This window comes from Lupinus angustifolius, chromosome LG11, assembly GCF_001865875.1.
Source record: "Lupinus angustifolius cultivar Tanjil chromosome LG11, LupAngTanjil_v1.0, whole genome shotgun sequence".
Taxonomy (NCBI): Eukaryota; Viridiplantae; Streptophyta; class Magnoliopsida; order Fabales; family Fabaceae; genus Lupinus; species Lupinus angustifolius.
In genome coordinates this window covers 35,118,264-35,137,058 of record NC_032019.1, presented here as the reverse complement: position 1 = coordinate 35,137,058, position 18,795 = coordinate 35,118,264, and the positions used below count along the sequence as shown (strand labels likewise).

Sequence of the window (18,795 nt, the reverse complement as noted above, 5' to 3'; positions counted from 1 at the left end):
CTAATTTAGTCCTCCTTCGCAATGAAGTTCAAATTCTTTCAACATGTCTTCTGTACTCATTAGCTCATATATCTCCTCATCAGGGTAAGGATATGGAGTTGAGGAATTTGATGTCAATTTTGGACCCTATGCCAAAGAAAATAAAAATAATATTAAGTCTATATTAAATTGCATTCAATATAATGCAGAGCTTATATATCAGTGTTTTAAATTGCATTTACCAGGAAAATAAAATTAATGTAGTCGCAATGCCATTATGGGATTCCTGAAACCACAATGTTGTGATAACAATTATGGATGGAGAATGCAATTTAAAATACTGATATAGAGTGTTCAACTATTTCAATGTTGGATTTAATACGTATATACTGACAGTGTAAGTGTTTTTTACGTGGCCAACAATCGTCTACCATTGATTTGATAACTATTATTGACTCTCAAACGAAAGTAATACAAATTAATGGTGGATGATGTGCTGACTATGTAAAAAAATTTTATACTGTCATTGTGTAGATTTTAAACTCTTGAATGTTAAGGGAGCACTTGCTATGATTGGTCGAATATTTTTTTATTAAGTTAAAAATTTAATAATTAAATATATTTCTGACCAAACACAATAACTGACACGACTTTTTGGGATAAATATCTCTAGAATGTTAAACATGATGTACCTGGTTTCCAACAACAGGTTCAGCCAACTGGTTTCTTCCAACAGGTTCAACCAAGTGATTGTTTATAACAGCTTCATCCAATTGGTTTGCTTCAACAGATTCAGTCACATTCTCATTCTCAGTTATAACATCTTCACCAATGTGGTTTTTTATAGCATCTTCAGCAACATTCTCAGTTAAAACAGGTTCAACTAGATTCTCACTTTCAACATTTTCAACCTTTACTCTTTTGTTGTCAATAGGTTCATGAGACCATGTTTCAACCTTGCTACCAGAACCAGATTCCTTTGGATAAGTTTCAGAAAGCACAAATTTGATTACTTCTAACTTGGAACCAAATTTCAGATTTGATTGGGAGTGATAATAGTACTGCATAAACAAGTATCTATGTTAGACTTCAAATGAGTGTAATATTCATGCATGCGAATTTAAAGATATATATACAGTCAATATATTATTCATCGTTTATTTAGATTATTAATGATATTAAATATGAATGATGCAATGGCAATGTATAAAACTTTATGCACTGACAGTGCATGAATTTTATATATTGTCACTGCATCATCTACATGCTTAATAATGATAGTCTCTTCAAAAAAAGTAATATAAATGAATGGTGAACAACGTACTGTCTGTGTATAAATTTTTATACTCACAGTTATAGATATTATGCTGTTCTTTAAAAGGTAATCCTTTCTTTAATATAGTATATGGGTATGAAAAATTAGATAATAAATTCATATTGGTGCTCCAAAGATACAATGATCAACAAGTTAGTAAATGAAAGAAAATGAAGTGTAAATTTTTGTCTTGGAAGACTCTATATGACAACCAAATAATATCGAAAAGGATCAAGTGATCATTTTAATATTGAGTATTTTACACTGACAACACATCAATCTACCATTGATTTATATTACTTTTGTTTGAGAATCAACAATGATTAATATATGAATAGTGGATGATGTGTTGACAGTATAAAAAACAGTTAAATTATTACTGTGTACATATTAAGTCTTTTAATATTTCATGACTAACTTGTGATCATTTTCTTTGTGTCCATACCAAATTGACATCTTAGTCAAAATTTAAATTTTAATAAAATTTATAAAAAATATAATCTTCTTGAGTAAATCATTTATAATCATATCTTACAATATCATCTGCAGCCTCATCATTCTGAATCTCATATTTGATCTTCCAATTCATCAATCTTTCAGTCACTGAAAACTTTGGATTTTTATTTACCATACTTGTTTCATCCCCGGATTGGGTTAACAGTTGCACCTGTTGCACATTTGCAATACAATATCATCATTATTTCTTAAAAAAAGTAATTCAAATGGATAATGAATAATATAGTAAATATATATAAATATTTACATTAATCATACATAGATATTACACTCTTAATATATCACAAATTATAGTACATACTCCATGAGACAATGTTGAAAAAACATATAAACAAAACAAGAATAAAGAAATGCTGAAGTACTAAAAATTGAATGCTTACATTGTCCAAATCAATGTTATTCAGAATACAATTGTTTGGAAGTTGAAGTGTACCAATTGTTTCTCCATAAGGCTTATTGTCTTGAATTTGTATTCTCTTCCTCTAAACATATAAGCAAAACCATCAAATAAGTCACATTTTTACTCAAGATTTAAAGATGAATCTCTCTTGTTAATGTAAATTATAAATGTGGCCGCAATTGTAATTACGATTTTGTTACAGTAAATCCTGAAACCGTAATATTGTAATTACAATTGCAGTTACATAGTGCAATTTAAACTTACTTTACACACATATTAAATAATAAGACTAAGAATACGATGAATTCAAAATATTACTTTGTTTATTGTAGCTCCAACATCCACCGCCCCTACCATAGATATGGGGGGCTCAACTAATGCAACATCTTTCTTTTTGTTGTTTTCCTTTTCTGATTCTTTGATAAGCTCCTAGTATCGAAGACAAATGAAATAAAAAGAGAATGGTTAGTATTATCAAATTTATTGTATACTCGACAATCACAATTGTGACCATAGTATTGTGATTTTGTGAATCGGCGAAACAACATCTGAATTGTAATTGTGGCGATATTAGCTGCATTTTCACGCAATATTCTGCGACTGTGATAAACCTAACTTAATTGTAACAGACGACCATGATTTAAAACATCAACCAATATATAACCCTTGAAAAAATTAAATGAAGAGAAAACAAGAATGCGATCGCAATATTGCGATTTCAAAATCTTCGCATCGGTCACTTTTTTTTGCAATTTCATTCAATTGCTTTAAATGCAACGTAATCGCAACCGCGCCAACAATTTAAAACATCGATAACTATACGAGTTTTGAAACAATTGAAACGAAAGAAAACAACTAGATCCACTTACTATCATCTGCTCTGTGAGAAAAGTAACAATTTGATCATGTAGCTCTTTATCTACAACAAGATGAAGAGGATGAACTTCTGACATTGCATTCACTTGCTCCATACTAGGGTTGTGAGATTCTTGCTTCATTCAAGCTCTGCCTCCACCTCACTAAATTTTTGTTACAATGCACTTTTTATAGTTCTCTCAAAAGGAAAACAATGGTTAATAGAAAATCTTAGATGATAAAAAATTAACTCATACGTTCAAATGAATTGTGCATGGAAAAAATATCTGTTTGGAGAGTTAGCCCCACGTACCTGTGGATATTCCTGGCTCGAACAAGATTGCCTCCAGTACGAGGATACCTGTGAGAAACAAAAAAAAAAGAGTTGTGCATGATATTTAGAAATATATATAGTAAAGCATCTAAGTAGATCCTCATATATCGTACTAGGCCAATGATCAATGATCGATTCCTGAAAATGATATTTGTTCGGGAAGAGCAATCATGCGCTTGAAAAAGAATTAGTTCCTTATTCATAAAATGAGAGAAACAAAATTATTACAATTCATCTACATTCATGTATTGTATGTCTCCTACATATATCATACTCCAACGATTTTATGCTTATTAGTAGGATATCGGTGCATTCGCACATGTCGTTGTATATTCTTCTATTGAAGTCAAATCAGTAGAGTACAAATGTGTAAAATAAAAACTAACACACATAGAACAATTTAAAATAATAAAATTGAATGACATATAGAAATTGTGAGGAATTTAGACAAAATGTTAAATTGTGACAAAAAAATAAATGTTATAAAAGTCTTACCTGTAAATTTTCCATTTGTGAAAATTTAATTACGTATGAGAAATTAAACATTGTGAAATTGGGAGGAAGGTAGACAAATTATCAACTTATGACATAGTGAAAGGAGATAATAATTTGAAAAAGAAAATATGATGATGTAATAAATAAAAGATTGAAAAAAAAAGAAAAAACATGTGGGTGAACGTTCACCATACAAAATCAATCAAAATAATATAACGTGTAAAAAAATAATATAATGTTGGGCTATTAAAAAATATAATATAATATTATAAATAATGGGAAACAATTCTATCTTACTAATATAACTTATAAAAAATGTCCATTAATATTAGTCAACTAAGCTCTATAACGTTAGGTTTATAATGTGTAAAAAAATATCTCATTAATATTAGTCAACTAAAATTGTAAAAAACAATATAACGTAAGCAATATGATGTCTAAGAACCATGTAATAATCTTAATATAACATGTTGGTAAAATTAAAAAAAAACTATTGAGTTCATGTTTAAAAAAAAGGATTAATCTTATACTCTTTGTTTAATTTTTTTTGCAAAATTTTATATTCGTCAAATGTACAACTGTTGCATATTAATTACTTAACAACATTCATTTGTTCTCATTTTATATAGTCATTATTTGTAGGATGAAGTTTATATTCGTCTGTCGTGTTAGATAGTAAACTTGTATCGATGAGTCATTGTAATGCAAAAAATAAAGGAGATAATAATCATAATAATTATTTAAAGTTATCAAAGATGTAACTTGTAATTCTATTTTGGAGTATTTTAGGCATTCCCTTATTAATAAAAGTTTTCTCGCATGTAAATTTTTTATTTTAAATTATAGTTTTATTATAGCTATTCCAAAAAATTAGAAGTCTAACAATAGAGTGAAAATAAAATGAATGATGTGAGAAGGTTGAAGAAGGATAGTGAATCACTTTGCATTCAATTAAACCAAATAATACTACAGAATAAAAATATTAGATAAACAAATATTACATGTCAAAATTGTATGATATTTCACAAAATTGTATAATATCTAGTAAATTATATGATATCTAGTAATGTCTAATTGTAGATGTTTTTGAATTAGTTTTATTTTCAATTTTCGTACTTCATTTAACAGGGGATAACATATTTATTTATTTCAACTCAATTTGTTTCGCAACATAAAATCTTCATATATTTATCGTTTTTAATTATTTTATTATTTTCTTTGAAAATGTCCTTAAAAAATATATTTGCTATTTTGTTACATGTTTAGAGAGCTAGCTCTAAAATTTGTGAATATTCCTTGCTTGGACAAGATTAATTTCATCCTATAGAAAATACATGTGACAGTAAAGAAATTGAAATTTTACAAACAAATATTTCTCACAAAATGGCTCAAAATGATTAAAATAATGCACCAAAATATGTGTTTACTCTTTATATGCATGCATCACAAAATCAATCCATATATTGTGGGATAATTTTTCTTCTTCCAAAATGAGGTTTAATTTTTTTTACCATTATAATAAGAAATTTCTAACAAGCTATAACCCTTACTCTTGGAGATAAAAAAGTAACCATAGTGACAAAAACTATAAATGTTTGAAATAAATTAAACAACATCATGCTTAGCTTGTTGGCATATAAGTATAAACCTTAATATTGAGTTAATACACAACACAATAATAAAACATAAAAAATGTAAAAGTTCATATTAGTCCTAACTCTAAATGAGGATAAATATATACATGATCAAAATGACAATGAACAAAGTGTCAACTTTCATCAATTCAATTCAAAATAGAACTTAAAGGGTTTATGGAAATTAGTTGAATTAGACTATAAGGAAGCTAGTTGAGTTATAAGATAAACAAATATCTATGTACTATCGGTGTAAAGATTTAAACATAGTTAGTATATTATTTATATTTATTTGTATTACACGTTATAAAGAGTCAATCATAACAAAACATGAATGATGAGTGATATAATGACAATATATAAAACTAATACACTATCGAATCATACATTTTTTCTCTAGATTGTGTGAACAAGAATGCCTAAAATTATTTACATCTCCAAAAGCCTAAAAGATACTACCATGTTACATATAAAAACTATTAAAAATTAATCAAATTTGTTTGCACGAGTCCTATGGTTTGGATATATAAAAATTGAAACATGAAACAATGAAGTCAAGTTGAATTGGGTAATAGTTTATCAATTTGAACTATCTCCTTTTGGTTTGGTTTATCTTTTCTTCTTCTTTTAACAAAAAAAATTAAATTAGTTTAGTTGTTTGGTTTGATATATCCTTTTTAAGATAATTTGGCTAGAGAAGAGAAAATTAAATTATTTGTATGTGCACACGTAACTCATTGTTGGTATTGGAAAATACATTTAATATTTATAATTAAATAAATGAAAGACATAAATTTTTAGTGAAATATATATGTCTATTAATTTAATAATACAATATAAATATTAAATTTTTATGAGTTGAAGCAAAAAATAGTTATGTAAATCAAAATGGCTACAATACAAAAATATAAAATATATCTTTGAATCAATAATTTAAAGTAATAAATCTTAACAACATATACAACATTGTTACTGCGAAATTGATTTTATCATTATATGTGAGGACTTTGAATAACAAATAAGATATCAGAAAGATCACGATAAATAACAATATAAATTGCTTATCAATATGTTTGTTGCTCCTTAAATAATCAAAATTATTTTAAAGTTTAAACGAAACATAATCACAACATTTAAGTCCATGATCAATTAAATTATCAATATTAATATAAGAGAAAGAGAGAATCTAAAATTTTTAAGACAAAAATACTCCTTTGTAATACAAGTGTCATGTATTTATTTATAATATCATCAACTCGTTGAATTAATAATAAGATCATATCAAATAATATGTAACTGAAAACATAAAATAACTATGAAAACACTTATACATTTACTAAATATGTAACTGAAAATAAAATAAAAGTATGTGAATTCAATCTTAAAAAACATATGTGGAATTATTTATGTTGTTGAGTAAGTGAAAAGTAAAAGAATTAATGTATAAGATTATTTATTTATAATACTATCTATTGGTTATTAGAGAAGAGCTGAAGTTAAGGTTAGGGGCAAATGTTTACAAAGTAAGTGAAGATAGAAGGAATAAAAATTCCCACATTTTCAAAATACGAATGAAACGTGAGAGAATTTTGCAACATGTCTTTACATAATATAAAATTAAATTGAATGTTAATATCCATATATTGAGATAGAGAAGTTATTCAGATGTTAAGATTTTGTCACTAAGAAAAATGTTCTATGTGAGTCATCAAATGTAAATAAACAAATATTTGCAAACAATAAAAGTGATAATATGAAATTGTAAGTATATCAAAATAATAAAATTTCATTAATGACAATATGTAATTATTTCCCACAAATTCTTTACATGTTTTTTCTCTTTATGTAATAACAAAAATCAAAAGGATTCAAAGCATAAGCGGACCTTGTTCAAGGCAGGTGGGGTAACTGTCCCCCTGAATTTTTTTCCAACTTTTTAAAATTTTCTTTTTATGTATTCTTTCGAATATTCTTTACCTTCTATAAATTATGTGGTCCTTCTAAAGTTATAGATAATAGATAAAGTTTTCTTAATGTGTAGATGTTAATATTATTTATACTATTATTCTACTTGACTTCATAATGATTTTACATGAAATATATATTATGGGATTATAGATTATCTTTATCAAACTTTGTAGCAAAAGTCCTAATATACTATGTATTTTTAAATCATTTAATATTGACAATATATGTATTTTTGTGCAAAAGTTTTACCCTATAAATTTCAATGCTAGTAAGAAAAATTTACTTGAGATTAACTTCAAAGTTTTGTTGTTAGTATCGTAAGTCCTTCAAGTTTGAAAAACTCTCAACCATCTCTGAATTAGGTGCAATCTTGATGATACGAGAAAAAAAGTGCATATTAGTTGATTGATTGAATTATTCATCGTATCTTAACTATTTTAGTTTAGCTACTATAAAGATTATTTTCAGCAACAAATACAACTAAATAAAACTATGCAGCAAAATAGACGAATTTCTTGTAGGTAACATGTGATTTATATTGAAAAATAAATAATTGAAATTTTTACCCTTAATTCATTTATCATGAGCTTAAATCTTTAATGAAGAACAACACTTTAAATAAATATATATATTTTTTCTTTAACGTTTTTAATTGTTAATGATAATTAATATTTTTTTGGGTACAATTAATATGTTATTTAAGACTATAAAACAATTATATATGTTATTTTATATTTTTTGTTATTAAATTATTTTTAATTTTTAATTATAATTAAATATTGTTGCTCCTCCTAAATTTTATATCAAGATCCGCCACTGATTCAAAGTTACTATTACCAAAGCTGATATTATGTAAAAATACCCACTGCGAGAGTTAGTCTTATATACGTGTGGATGTTTCTGACTCGGGTATGATTGCTTCCAGTGTGATGATATTTGTGGGAAAAAACCCTAATATTTTATTATGTAAAAAATGAATTTAACATGTATAGATTGACAATGTGAGTGTTTTTATACTGTCAATAAATCATATACCATTGATTTATTAAATATCATTGACTCTCAAACATAAGTAATACAAATCAATGGTGGATAATGTGCTGAAGTGTAAAAACTTTATATTGTCGATACATAAATTTTAAACTCATAAAAAATAGTATAAATGATTATCATAGATATGACATCTAAATAAATGAAGAAATAGAAGAAAATAAAGAATATATTGTTCTTTAAAGAATCAAAATTATTTCCAAATTTGACCAAAACATAATTATAACATTTAAGTCCATAATCAAATTTAATATTAATCTCCATATATTGAGGTATAAAAGTTATTCAAAATTTGACAACATGTCACTAAGCTAATGTTTCAAAACAATAAAAAAGAGTATATGAAAATTTTAATTGTATCAAAATAATAAAAGTTCATTATGATGATATGTAATTGTTTCCCACAAATTCTTCGCACGTTTTTTCTCTTTATATAATGACAAAAAATAAAAAGAAATCCAAAATTGTTATTCATAAGAGCCCGAATCCAATTTCTATCAATTTCCTCTAGCAAATGATTCAAGAACCCTAACAAAATAAAGATAAACAATCAACATTCAAAATATTAAGCTTTCCTCATCAAAGATGTAACACCCCAGCTACCCTTTAATATTTTAATTCCCCAAATGGAGCCTTCCACAACTCGAACTCATGACCTCAAAGACAAATATTCATTATTCCCATGAGTCACAACCAGTAAGCTACAATAGCTTAATATTTCAAGCACCCACAACAATCTCCATCTTGATTTAAGTAGACGAATATTTCACCCATTAAGAACTCTACATAAGAATTTTTACCTTAGCTAATATCCCGCTCCACCTTGGTCTCAATCGAATACATGGACATTTGGGTTCTAGATCCAACACAACTGAGGTCCTGACCACGTTCAAGCCATGTTTCCTTTTCGTTCAACTCATCTATTTTATCCTCGCACAATACATTTGATAGACCTTGTCCAACCTGTCGCGACCCGATTTTCGGTTGGAAGATCGGCTCTACGACTTGGGAGGAGGCGAACTCGATTTCTACCTCTCTCGATTGATTTGGAGTCGCCACTACGTTTTTTGCGGTTAAAACGTAGAAAACTCTATAGTAAGCCCAATTAGGATAATATGGTCTTTAAGCAGAGATTCTGAGCTCGAGAGTCGATTACGGATCGGGGAAGGTACTAGCACCCCGTCCGCCCGTATTAAAACGGTACCCTCGCTAATCAAATAAACTTTCATACCCTTAAAAATTATTCATTTAGAAATTAAATTAGTAAAATATTATATTTTTTATTTTTTATTATTGAGCCTGACAATATTGATTTTGGTCCTACGTACCCCTATTAAGGGGATCAAGGCTTACGTAGTTCTAGTTTGAAATTGTTTACTTAATTTGGTTAATTGTTAGTGTTTTGGAAAATATCGATAAGTTTACAAATATTAGTTTGTTTAATTTAAAATTGTTTAAAATATATATTGGTTTTGATTTAATGGGACTAATAATTTAGGAACGGTGTTGGTCGTCTCCTCATTTTATGGGAGTTAGAGACGACTCGAACCATAACCTCACTATAAAAGTGGTGATACAACTGTTATTAATCACTTTTATATAAGAAATTTAATAGCTTAGAGACGGTGTTGGTCGTAGACCTTCTTCTCATTTTCGGAGAAGTTAGAGACAACTCGAACCATAACCTTACTATGAGAATTCCTTAATTAATTTGATAATATAGTTTTCAATTATTTATGCATATAGAATTTGGTGATAAAATAATTTATTAATTATATATATATATATGGGATTGATAGTTTAGAGACGGTGTTGGTTGTAGACCTTCTTCTCGTTTTCAGAGAAGTTAGAGACAACTCGAACCGTAACCTTAATATATAAATCCTATAAAATTAGATTCAAGAAATTTAAATTATATTTTTTACATGAGATTAATATTATTAACATAGAGGATAATATAATTTATAGGATAAATGTAGACTATTATTAGGTAAAATATGAAGTATATTACTTAGTAACTATCTTACTTCACTTACTAAGGCAACTAACCAGGAAACAATAAACATACATATAAGTGAAATTTGCAAATTATAATCCTTAAGCAAAAGAACAACAAAATAGATTTAGATAAAAACCTCACGTGCAGTTTGTAGAACTATGGGATTTATCCCCTAATTGCTCTATCTTCTTCATTCTACGGTAATGGCCAAGGGTAAAGGAAAAGAAAATCCCTAAATCTCACACTCTCTTTCTCATTTCTCGTGGCCAAGGGATTAGAATCCATTCTCGCGGTGGCTTAAGGTGGTTCCGAATCGGTAATTTATTATTGCGGTGGCTCACGGTGGCTCTGAGTCGAAGGTGAACTCACCTTCTTCTTTACTTTTTTTATTTTTTATCCAGTCCATTCGTCTCTTTCCTTTCGTTTTTACTTTTCTTTTTTATTTGATTGGTTTTGGTTGCTGTTCGGTTTTTTAGTGGATGAGGTTGCGGTGTTTCACAGTGAGGATAATAGAAGGTGGAAGTGGCCACTCGGCTTGGAATCAACATAAGCAAGGGATTTCGGTAACGATTCCTATCCCTGTTTGCGTTCTATTTATTCCTTATGGTTTGGATAAATCAGTGACACACATATGAAGAAAAAAAGGACTTTTTCGGGTGAGAACAAATCATACTTAGAACAACCATGATGTAATTTATTCAGTTTTAGTGTTCTCAATGGAATAATGGGTTCTATGTATGCTTTTGATATTCGGAACATAGACTAGGTAAATCATATTGCCTTCAATTATGTAAATGAATGAAATATGCAGCTTACCTGAATATGTATCCCGGTCTTTTATCCTTTGAAGGTCATCCTGGATAATTCTTGTTCCTGGATGTTCCCTGCATCCGCTATGAACCGTCCGAATTCTTCACCTTCTGTTGTCTCTGATTGCTTCTTTTTTGTATGCTGACTGATTTGTTGTGTGTAGTGTGATATCAGTATCCTTTCTTTGTTGTCTTTGTGTGGTATGTATGTACTGTGATGTTGCATAGTCTGTTTTGGTATCGTAGTCCCTGTTGCAATATGTGTTTTTCTGGTTCTCTTGTCTTCTCTCTCTGATTTTTTATGATTGTGTTGTAGATGTATGCCTGAATGTATTCTGATAGGTGGCTATCCTTCTGATTGCTTATGTTTGTGTGATATCAGTGTATGAGCATTCTATTTCCGCAGTATGTATATGTATGCGTTTTTTCTTTGATCTTTTCAATTTGGAATATGTTCTTTGATTTGGTTGGTGTTGTTCTGGAAATGAGTTTGGTAAAGATGAGAACCTATGCCTGGCCGCCAAGGCTTCTAGCCATATCAAAAAAGTTACATAAACCCCCTTCTGGCAAGTGTTTGTGCACACGGCTAAAATTCCACTTCCCATCATAACAATCTTTAAGAGGGTGCTACTCTTGTTTATGCTAATGATGGTAAGGAATAAATTATTATTTTTTCCTACATGGGGTTATGGAATGAGGATTTTTGGATTGTTGGTTACCAAACAGGGCAAAGGGGATAAGGGTGGATTTATATGCTAGGATAATATCCGTATGAGATTGGAGAAGAGATATGTATATGTGAGGGTGTTGCTGTGTTGCACCTTTGAGGGGAGATTTGGGTTTTTTCACTTCTCCCTCTCATATCAGTGACGTGACTAATAAAGAGGAGAAGCTGAGATTAGAAGGATGTGTTGTGAAGCAATATTATGGAGGAGGTAACATAAAAAAAATAAGAGAATATGAAATGTGTATATCCCCTATAACTGTATATGATAGCTTGTACTCCCCCCTGGGTTGTGTTCCCTCTCTGATTTTTTATAGCCAGATTGTGAGTCCTTTGGGTTGCTGATCTTGACTCTGATTTAAGGTTGTCCATAAATGCTCTCCTTCATGCTTGATAATGACGATGCGTAACTGAAGTGGGAATGGGCATTTTTGATATATGCCACTTTTGAGATTCCTTTTAGATTGCTCTGTCTTTGTAGTGGTTCTGATTGCTTTTGGTCTTTATGGCTTGTTTATGATTTTATTGATAACTGATGGTTGTCCCTTGCTGATTCACATATCTCCTTTATGTTGATTCGTAACTGAACGCAGATATTTGTTGGTTTGCTTAATTGCTTCATTAGAAATGTGTAACTGAATATGTCATTCTTTGAATCCTCTGTAACTGCTGAGAGGTTCTTTGTTTGCTAATGCTTGTAACTGAAACAGTAAAGCTGCCTCACATCTGCTAAAAACCCCTTAGAATTTTGCTGATTGCCCTTTTAATTTGAGTATGCTTTTTAGTTTGCATCTTCCAATTCCACTCTTTTTAAATTCTGCTGATTGGTGAGTAATGGTTGTTCTCATTCATTTCTCTTTATACCAAATTATAATTTTTTTGTCAAGGACAATATTCATACTATCTGACTATTGATTTTGTTTCTTGTCAGGTCTATTATTACCTTCAAGCATAAAGCCTTTTCATGCAACTTAATTTCACGGTCCCAAACGCCAACTTGAAGAGCTACTTGAGCGAATGGTTCTCATGTTGATATTAAGCAAATTTGATCCGTTTGAGAAAAAAGTGGAGGAAGTTCCTTCGACTGAGTACGATTGGTTCTCTGATTTTCATCCAACAATTAGCCACCTTTGCCTCATCTCCTACAGGGCGAAAGCTGTTCGCGTCCCTGGTGATAGGGTTTAGAGTCTGATAGTGTTGATGCAACACTTAGATATGTGAAGCAGATTTTTGAAAAGGAATGGATAGAGACCAAACTTTAGCATACGTGAATACTCAATATATAGCATTGAGGAATGGTCAATGAGATTAACCATAATGCTTGATATTGGGCACAATTTTACACTGATTTACCATATGGTTAAAATTCCATCTTGCTTTATCACCCCAAACCCCAATTTTAGAACACTGCAGTGAATCTCAGGACCTGTTTTATATAAATGGAATCATCATATTTGTTCCTATGTTTGGCTGGTTCCCAGAATTAATGCAGCAAAAAAAACTTTCCAGCAAGTGTGAACTTTTTCTCATAGAAGGAACATTTCTTTATAACTTATTTTCTTTCCAACTATTAGTGTTTGTATGAAAATATTTGTGACAGAAAAACTGAGTTCGGGGATGGCTTTGCTTTCACGAATGGTAAGAAATAAATCAAAAGACAACGTGATGTCTAGGGATAACCCTGTAAAATCATAAGTTATTGATGTAAAGGATTCTTTGATATCACACGCATATGACTCACCCGAAAATATAATTTGTAATTTCTCTAAAAAGTAATCCAGAAATGATGTTTTATTTTTGCACAAGATAAAGGTAAAAGGTAGGACAAAATTGAGTGTTCACACAATCAACATGCGTTCAATCTCTTTAGCAATAATCTTGCGCATGCATTAAGATTAGAGACGGCAAAACAGGCCGCCCAACCCGTTTTTTCTGCACTCGAAAATGTCTGCAAAAATTTAAGTGGGCGTGGACATGCCCGTATTGGCTTAACGAACAAAATTCAATACCCTACTCGTTTTAAAACAGGCTTGCGGTCTGCCCGCGGGTATTATTGAATACTTAAAAATTAAAAAAATTCAAATAATAAATAAAATAAAATAAGATATAATAGTTATAGATAAAAAATTAACAAAAACTTTGATATTTTATATGAAGTTTAACAAATCACATTAGATTGCAATTTTTAAAAATCACATTGCATCATAACTTATTTGAATGTTTCTTAATTTTTTTCTTTAATTATGTTCGTGGGCCGCTCGCATTGCCCAAAGGAAATGGCTGTAGGCTCGGCGGGCAAAACGAACAAATAGACAAAATTTGTATGTCCTTCCCACAAACAATTGTGGGCTATGCGTGCATGTCCGTGAGTATTACCCATTTTGTCATCTATAGTTAAGATTCATCTACCAATTGGTGGTACAGCTGAAGCGATTGTTGCACAGTGTTGGCTACAAACAATCAAATAAAGTGCATAGAATAAATATAAGAGAAGAAGACAAGAAATTTGTTAACGGAGTTCAGCCAATCGTGCCTACATCACATGAAACACTAAGCAGCTACCAATATATTATTAGAGAATAAAAATTACAAGTTCTAATACACCCATGAGTCCAAGTGCTCATGAAGTGTTTCTATTTGCTGCTTTTATCTAGTGTACATTATAATAAGAATTTGAGTCAATATATAACATTAATAACTATAATCTATTATAATACTAGATAATATAATATTAATATAATAACATATTTCAAACATTCAAAAATTTGTAATTCTTTTTAAGAGACTTTTCATAATACAAATTAAAATAAGCTAATTTAAACATATATAATTATCTACTAAATAAAAAGTTTATTGCCATGGATATTTGATTTAAGCAAACTTGTGAATAACACAGCATAGGGATGTCAATATCAAACCTATTTCCATGATCTTGAAGATTTCGATGCTTCATTGATTTGATATATATGAAAAAAAATATAATATCCAGCTATGTAATATCTACTCTACCACCACATGTTGAAATCACAAGTTTACACTATGAATATATCTAATGTATAACCTTGACTTTAGGATATTTTGCTTTACATGGCGATGGTTTATTTTCTAGTGCCATATCTATCTAAAGTATTATTTATAGACCAATCATGTATAAAACCACCCATGTCATTTCTGCTGAGGCATAATGGTATAATCTTTTTAATGTAATTATCTCATTTCGTGTTTGCTGACCCGTATTTTTACTTTTTACTATTGAATATTTAATTTGTATATATTTTATTTTAGAGAATTATATCACTTTTTTCGTACATGATATTATAATTTTTTGAAAAAAATATAAAAATGAATTGTGATATTAGTAAAAAATGCATTGGTAGTTTGATATATATAGTGAATGTAACTTCCTCTAACCTTCATTTATATTTTTTATTGTATCAGAAAATATTGTGATAATTATTAATTATAACGGCAAAATAGATAAGTGAAAATTATATCATGTAGATAGTTATAATATGTTTTGACTTTATATACAGCATACATTATATTAAAAGTCAAATATCTTGGTCTCAATGCAAAGTTTTACACAATATATCTATAATTAATTATTCATTTGTATTATTTTTATTTAACAATTATACTACACAACCAAGTGGTTTTGGCAGATTATATTTTACAATATTAACCAATTATTTTGTCTTATTGTAGTTATATAACTTAGTTTATTTTACACTTTTATTTCCCTAAGATATGTACACTTGTGTGATGTAGATTTAGTATGTGTCATCCCTTGTTGTTATAAATAGGACTACTAAATGTAAAAAAAGTCATGAACAATTTATAGAGTTCTTCTTATTATTTATTCAGAATTTTATCTATTAATCATTCAATATATTTTTTAACATTTGGTGCTTTTATTCTCTCAATACTTCCTAAAACCACCAAAAAAAAAAGAGACGATAAAAAATATTCGAATCACTAAATCTAATATTTGAAATTATTCTTTCCTACATAGGCCATAATTATTCAGAATATACATAGAAAAGGTATCATAACTGCTAATACAATATAAATTCTCAAAGAATTAAAGAAAAATCTGTTATTTATGAAACTTACTCTTTAACTAGAGCAATTTTATTTAATTTTATCTTTTTAATTGTTAAATTATTAACCATGATATAAAATTTAAGATGCAAAATTCAAGTTTGTTGATTTATCTTTTGTTCTCATGCCAATTTAGTGAAATTCTTTAACAATATTTAATTGGAAACGCGTTGATATTACTTTTCTTTTGCATTTAAACCATTTTTCTAATAATCATATTTAAGATGAAATATGTTTATATGTTATTTTATTTTTATTTTTATGATTTGGTAACTTCTATTAACAATATAATAAAAAAAACTCCCTCATGCCACATGTCATTTTCTTCTTCTCTCATGCCACATGTCACTTTTTCATTCCCTCATGCCACATGTCACTTTCTCATTCCCTCATGCCACATGTTATTTTTTCCTTCATGCCACATGTCACCATCTCCTCACATATTTTTCTTCCTACTTTTTATATATTTTATATTTTATATGTTAATAATAATTTAATATTAATTAGTGATTGGTTCATGTCGCTACCACACTAAAATTGAGTGTTTACAACCTCTATGTTTTGTTATGTTAAAAAGTAGTAGTCATTGAACATTAGATGAAATTGAAATCATTTTTCACATTCAAATTATTTTTTTACATTAATCTATCTATATAATTTAATGTTTACCATTAATCTAAGAATAATTGTACTTTTTCATCTTATCAAAGTTTTTTGACATTTTCCGCACTGAATTTTAATATTACAGTTCAGATTCTTTGAATTTTAATTTTTCTCTATTAACAACATAATAAAAAAACTCTCTTATGCCACATCTCAATTTCTCCTTACATTTTTTCCTTCATGTCACATGTCACCTCCTCCTCACATTTTTTCCTTCATACTTTTTATATATTTTATATGTTAATAATAATTTAATACTAATTGTAGAAAATTCAAATTAAAAATTATCAATTTATTTTTCTTATGTGCTTAAACATGCAAATACACAAGTAAGATGTATATTCTTAATAATATGAATGTATGAGTAATATGTGCGTTTTAACTATGCGAATACATGGGTAACATGTGTTTTCTTAGTAATGCGAATGCATGGGTAACATGTGTGTTTTTAGCCATGCGAATGCGCGGGTCACATGTATTTAATTACTATCATTATATTATTTAATTAAAAGATAACAATGGTATATATATTCATGAAAAATAAATGTATTTTAATTAGTAATATAACAAATCAATTATTAGACTCTTTTTATTATTTTGATTAAATTTATCAGAAAAAATATCTGTCATATCCTAACTTAGTGTGTTTTTAATTTATGAGTTATTTTCATACAATGATTATTAGCTAAAACATAATCAAATAAATAACATTTAATTATACAATATTTGAATGCTAAAAATATATTCAAATATTTATACACAATGAACATTAATCTAAAATAAAACATAAGCATTTAAGAGATATGCTAAAAAATCCTTATGACTTTATATGATACTTATATACGCATTCACAAAAAATATGATGCAAAAATAACTCCTTATATTTATAATTTTATATAGAGAATATAGATGTGAGATATTATCCAATACAATTTGAATTTTATTTATTGAGTTATTTAAGAATCAAATATTTTCTATAATCACACTTTCAACAAATAAATGCTTATACAAACACATTTATAATTGTTAATATTCTATATATACACTCAAAAATCATTGTTAATATTGCACCTATATAATGAGAAATATAATGTTTCAATACATGATTTATTGATATTATAAAGTATATGTATATTATATTTGCATTATGCATAAATAAAGAAGCGACCCGTGCAAATGCACAGGTACACTGCTAGTTATATAATATATGAATAACCTCCACAAAAATATATAGTTATGAAAAACTTATACACTATAAATATAAATATTTATACATAGTCATTATATAATCTAACATTCATTCTCCCCTTTAATAACAAACCCTAATAGATTAATTTTTCCTCATAAATTGGTAGTGGAAAATTTGAGGACTCTATCACTATAAAGATTTATACATAATCAGTATATTATTTACTATTAATTTGTATTAGTTTTGTAATAATGAATGATAGTTAAACATGAATGATGATGCATATAAAATGATAATGTATAATATTAAAATTCATACATATGAAACACTCACACTTCAATAACCTTTACATATTTGTATCTGACACTAATACTCTCCGATATTTTATTGATATGTACTCATAGCATATCGAAATTATTATTTTTTAAAATAAATAATTTATGAATCCGACACTTTCCAGATACTCTTCGATACTTTTAAAATATTTTCCCGATACCTCGTAGATACCAAAACTATCACAAAATAGCATTTTCAAAGAGAGAAAGACATAACATAATCAATTAAGTACTAGAGAGAAACATAATATTCAATCTATCAAGTGGACTTCTAGCAAGATAAAAAAAGACAAAACATGCCTATATCATATGCATAATGTGTTGACCATCAATTAAATGAGATTGATATTGTTCCTATTCGTTAGCACTAAAGAATGATTTCTTATGACAATAAAAATTTCATTTTATATTTAGTAATAATATCTAAGA

The 18,795-nt window shown here is 28.3% G+C and overlaps 1 protein-coding gene and 1 long non-coding RNA gene across 2 annotated transcripts; one reads left to right on the top strand and one right to left on the bottom strand.

Moving 5' to 3' along the window:
- LOC109359946 lies at nt 1-3,211 on the bottom strand. Its single transcript, XM_019604637.1, has 6 exons — nt 3,080-3,211; nt 2,529-2,639; nt 2,191-2,292; nt 1,830-1,961; nt 672-1,040; nt 1-126 (listed from the first exon to the last, which is right to left on the bottom strand). Exons 1-6 carry the CDS (start codon nt 3,206-3,208, stop codon nt 1-3), a joined length of 969 nt encoding a protein of 322 aa, XP_019460182.1. The 5' UTR covers nt 3,209-3,211.
- Nucleotides 10,694-13,584, top strand: LOC109360141. Its single transcript, XR_002109124.1, has 3 exons — nt 10,694-10,904; nt 11,022-11,108; nt 13,010-13,584. It is a non-coding gene; the product is annotated as an uncharacterized LOC109360141 (long non-coding RNA).

Excerpts from the sequence above, each read along its gene's own strand:
- LOC109359946 (XM_019604637.1), bottom strand. The coding sequence starts at position 3,208 with ATGAAGCAAGAATCTCACAACCCTAGTATGGAGCAAGTGAATGCAATG. Across the intron at positions 2,293-2,528 it reads TTGGAGCTACAATAAACAAA|AGGAAGAGAATACAAATTCA; the intron begins GTAATATTTTGA and ends TTATATGTTTAG. Across the intron at positions 1,962-2,190 it reads ATAACATTGATTTGGACAAT|GTGCAACTGTTAACCCAATC; the intron begins GTAAGCATTCAA and ends AATGTGCAACAG.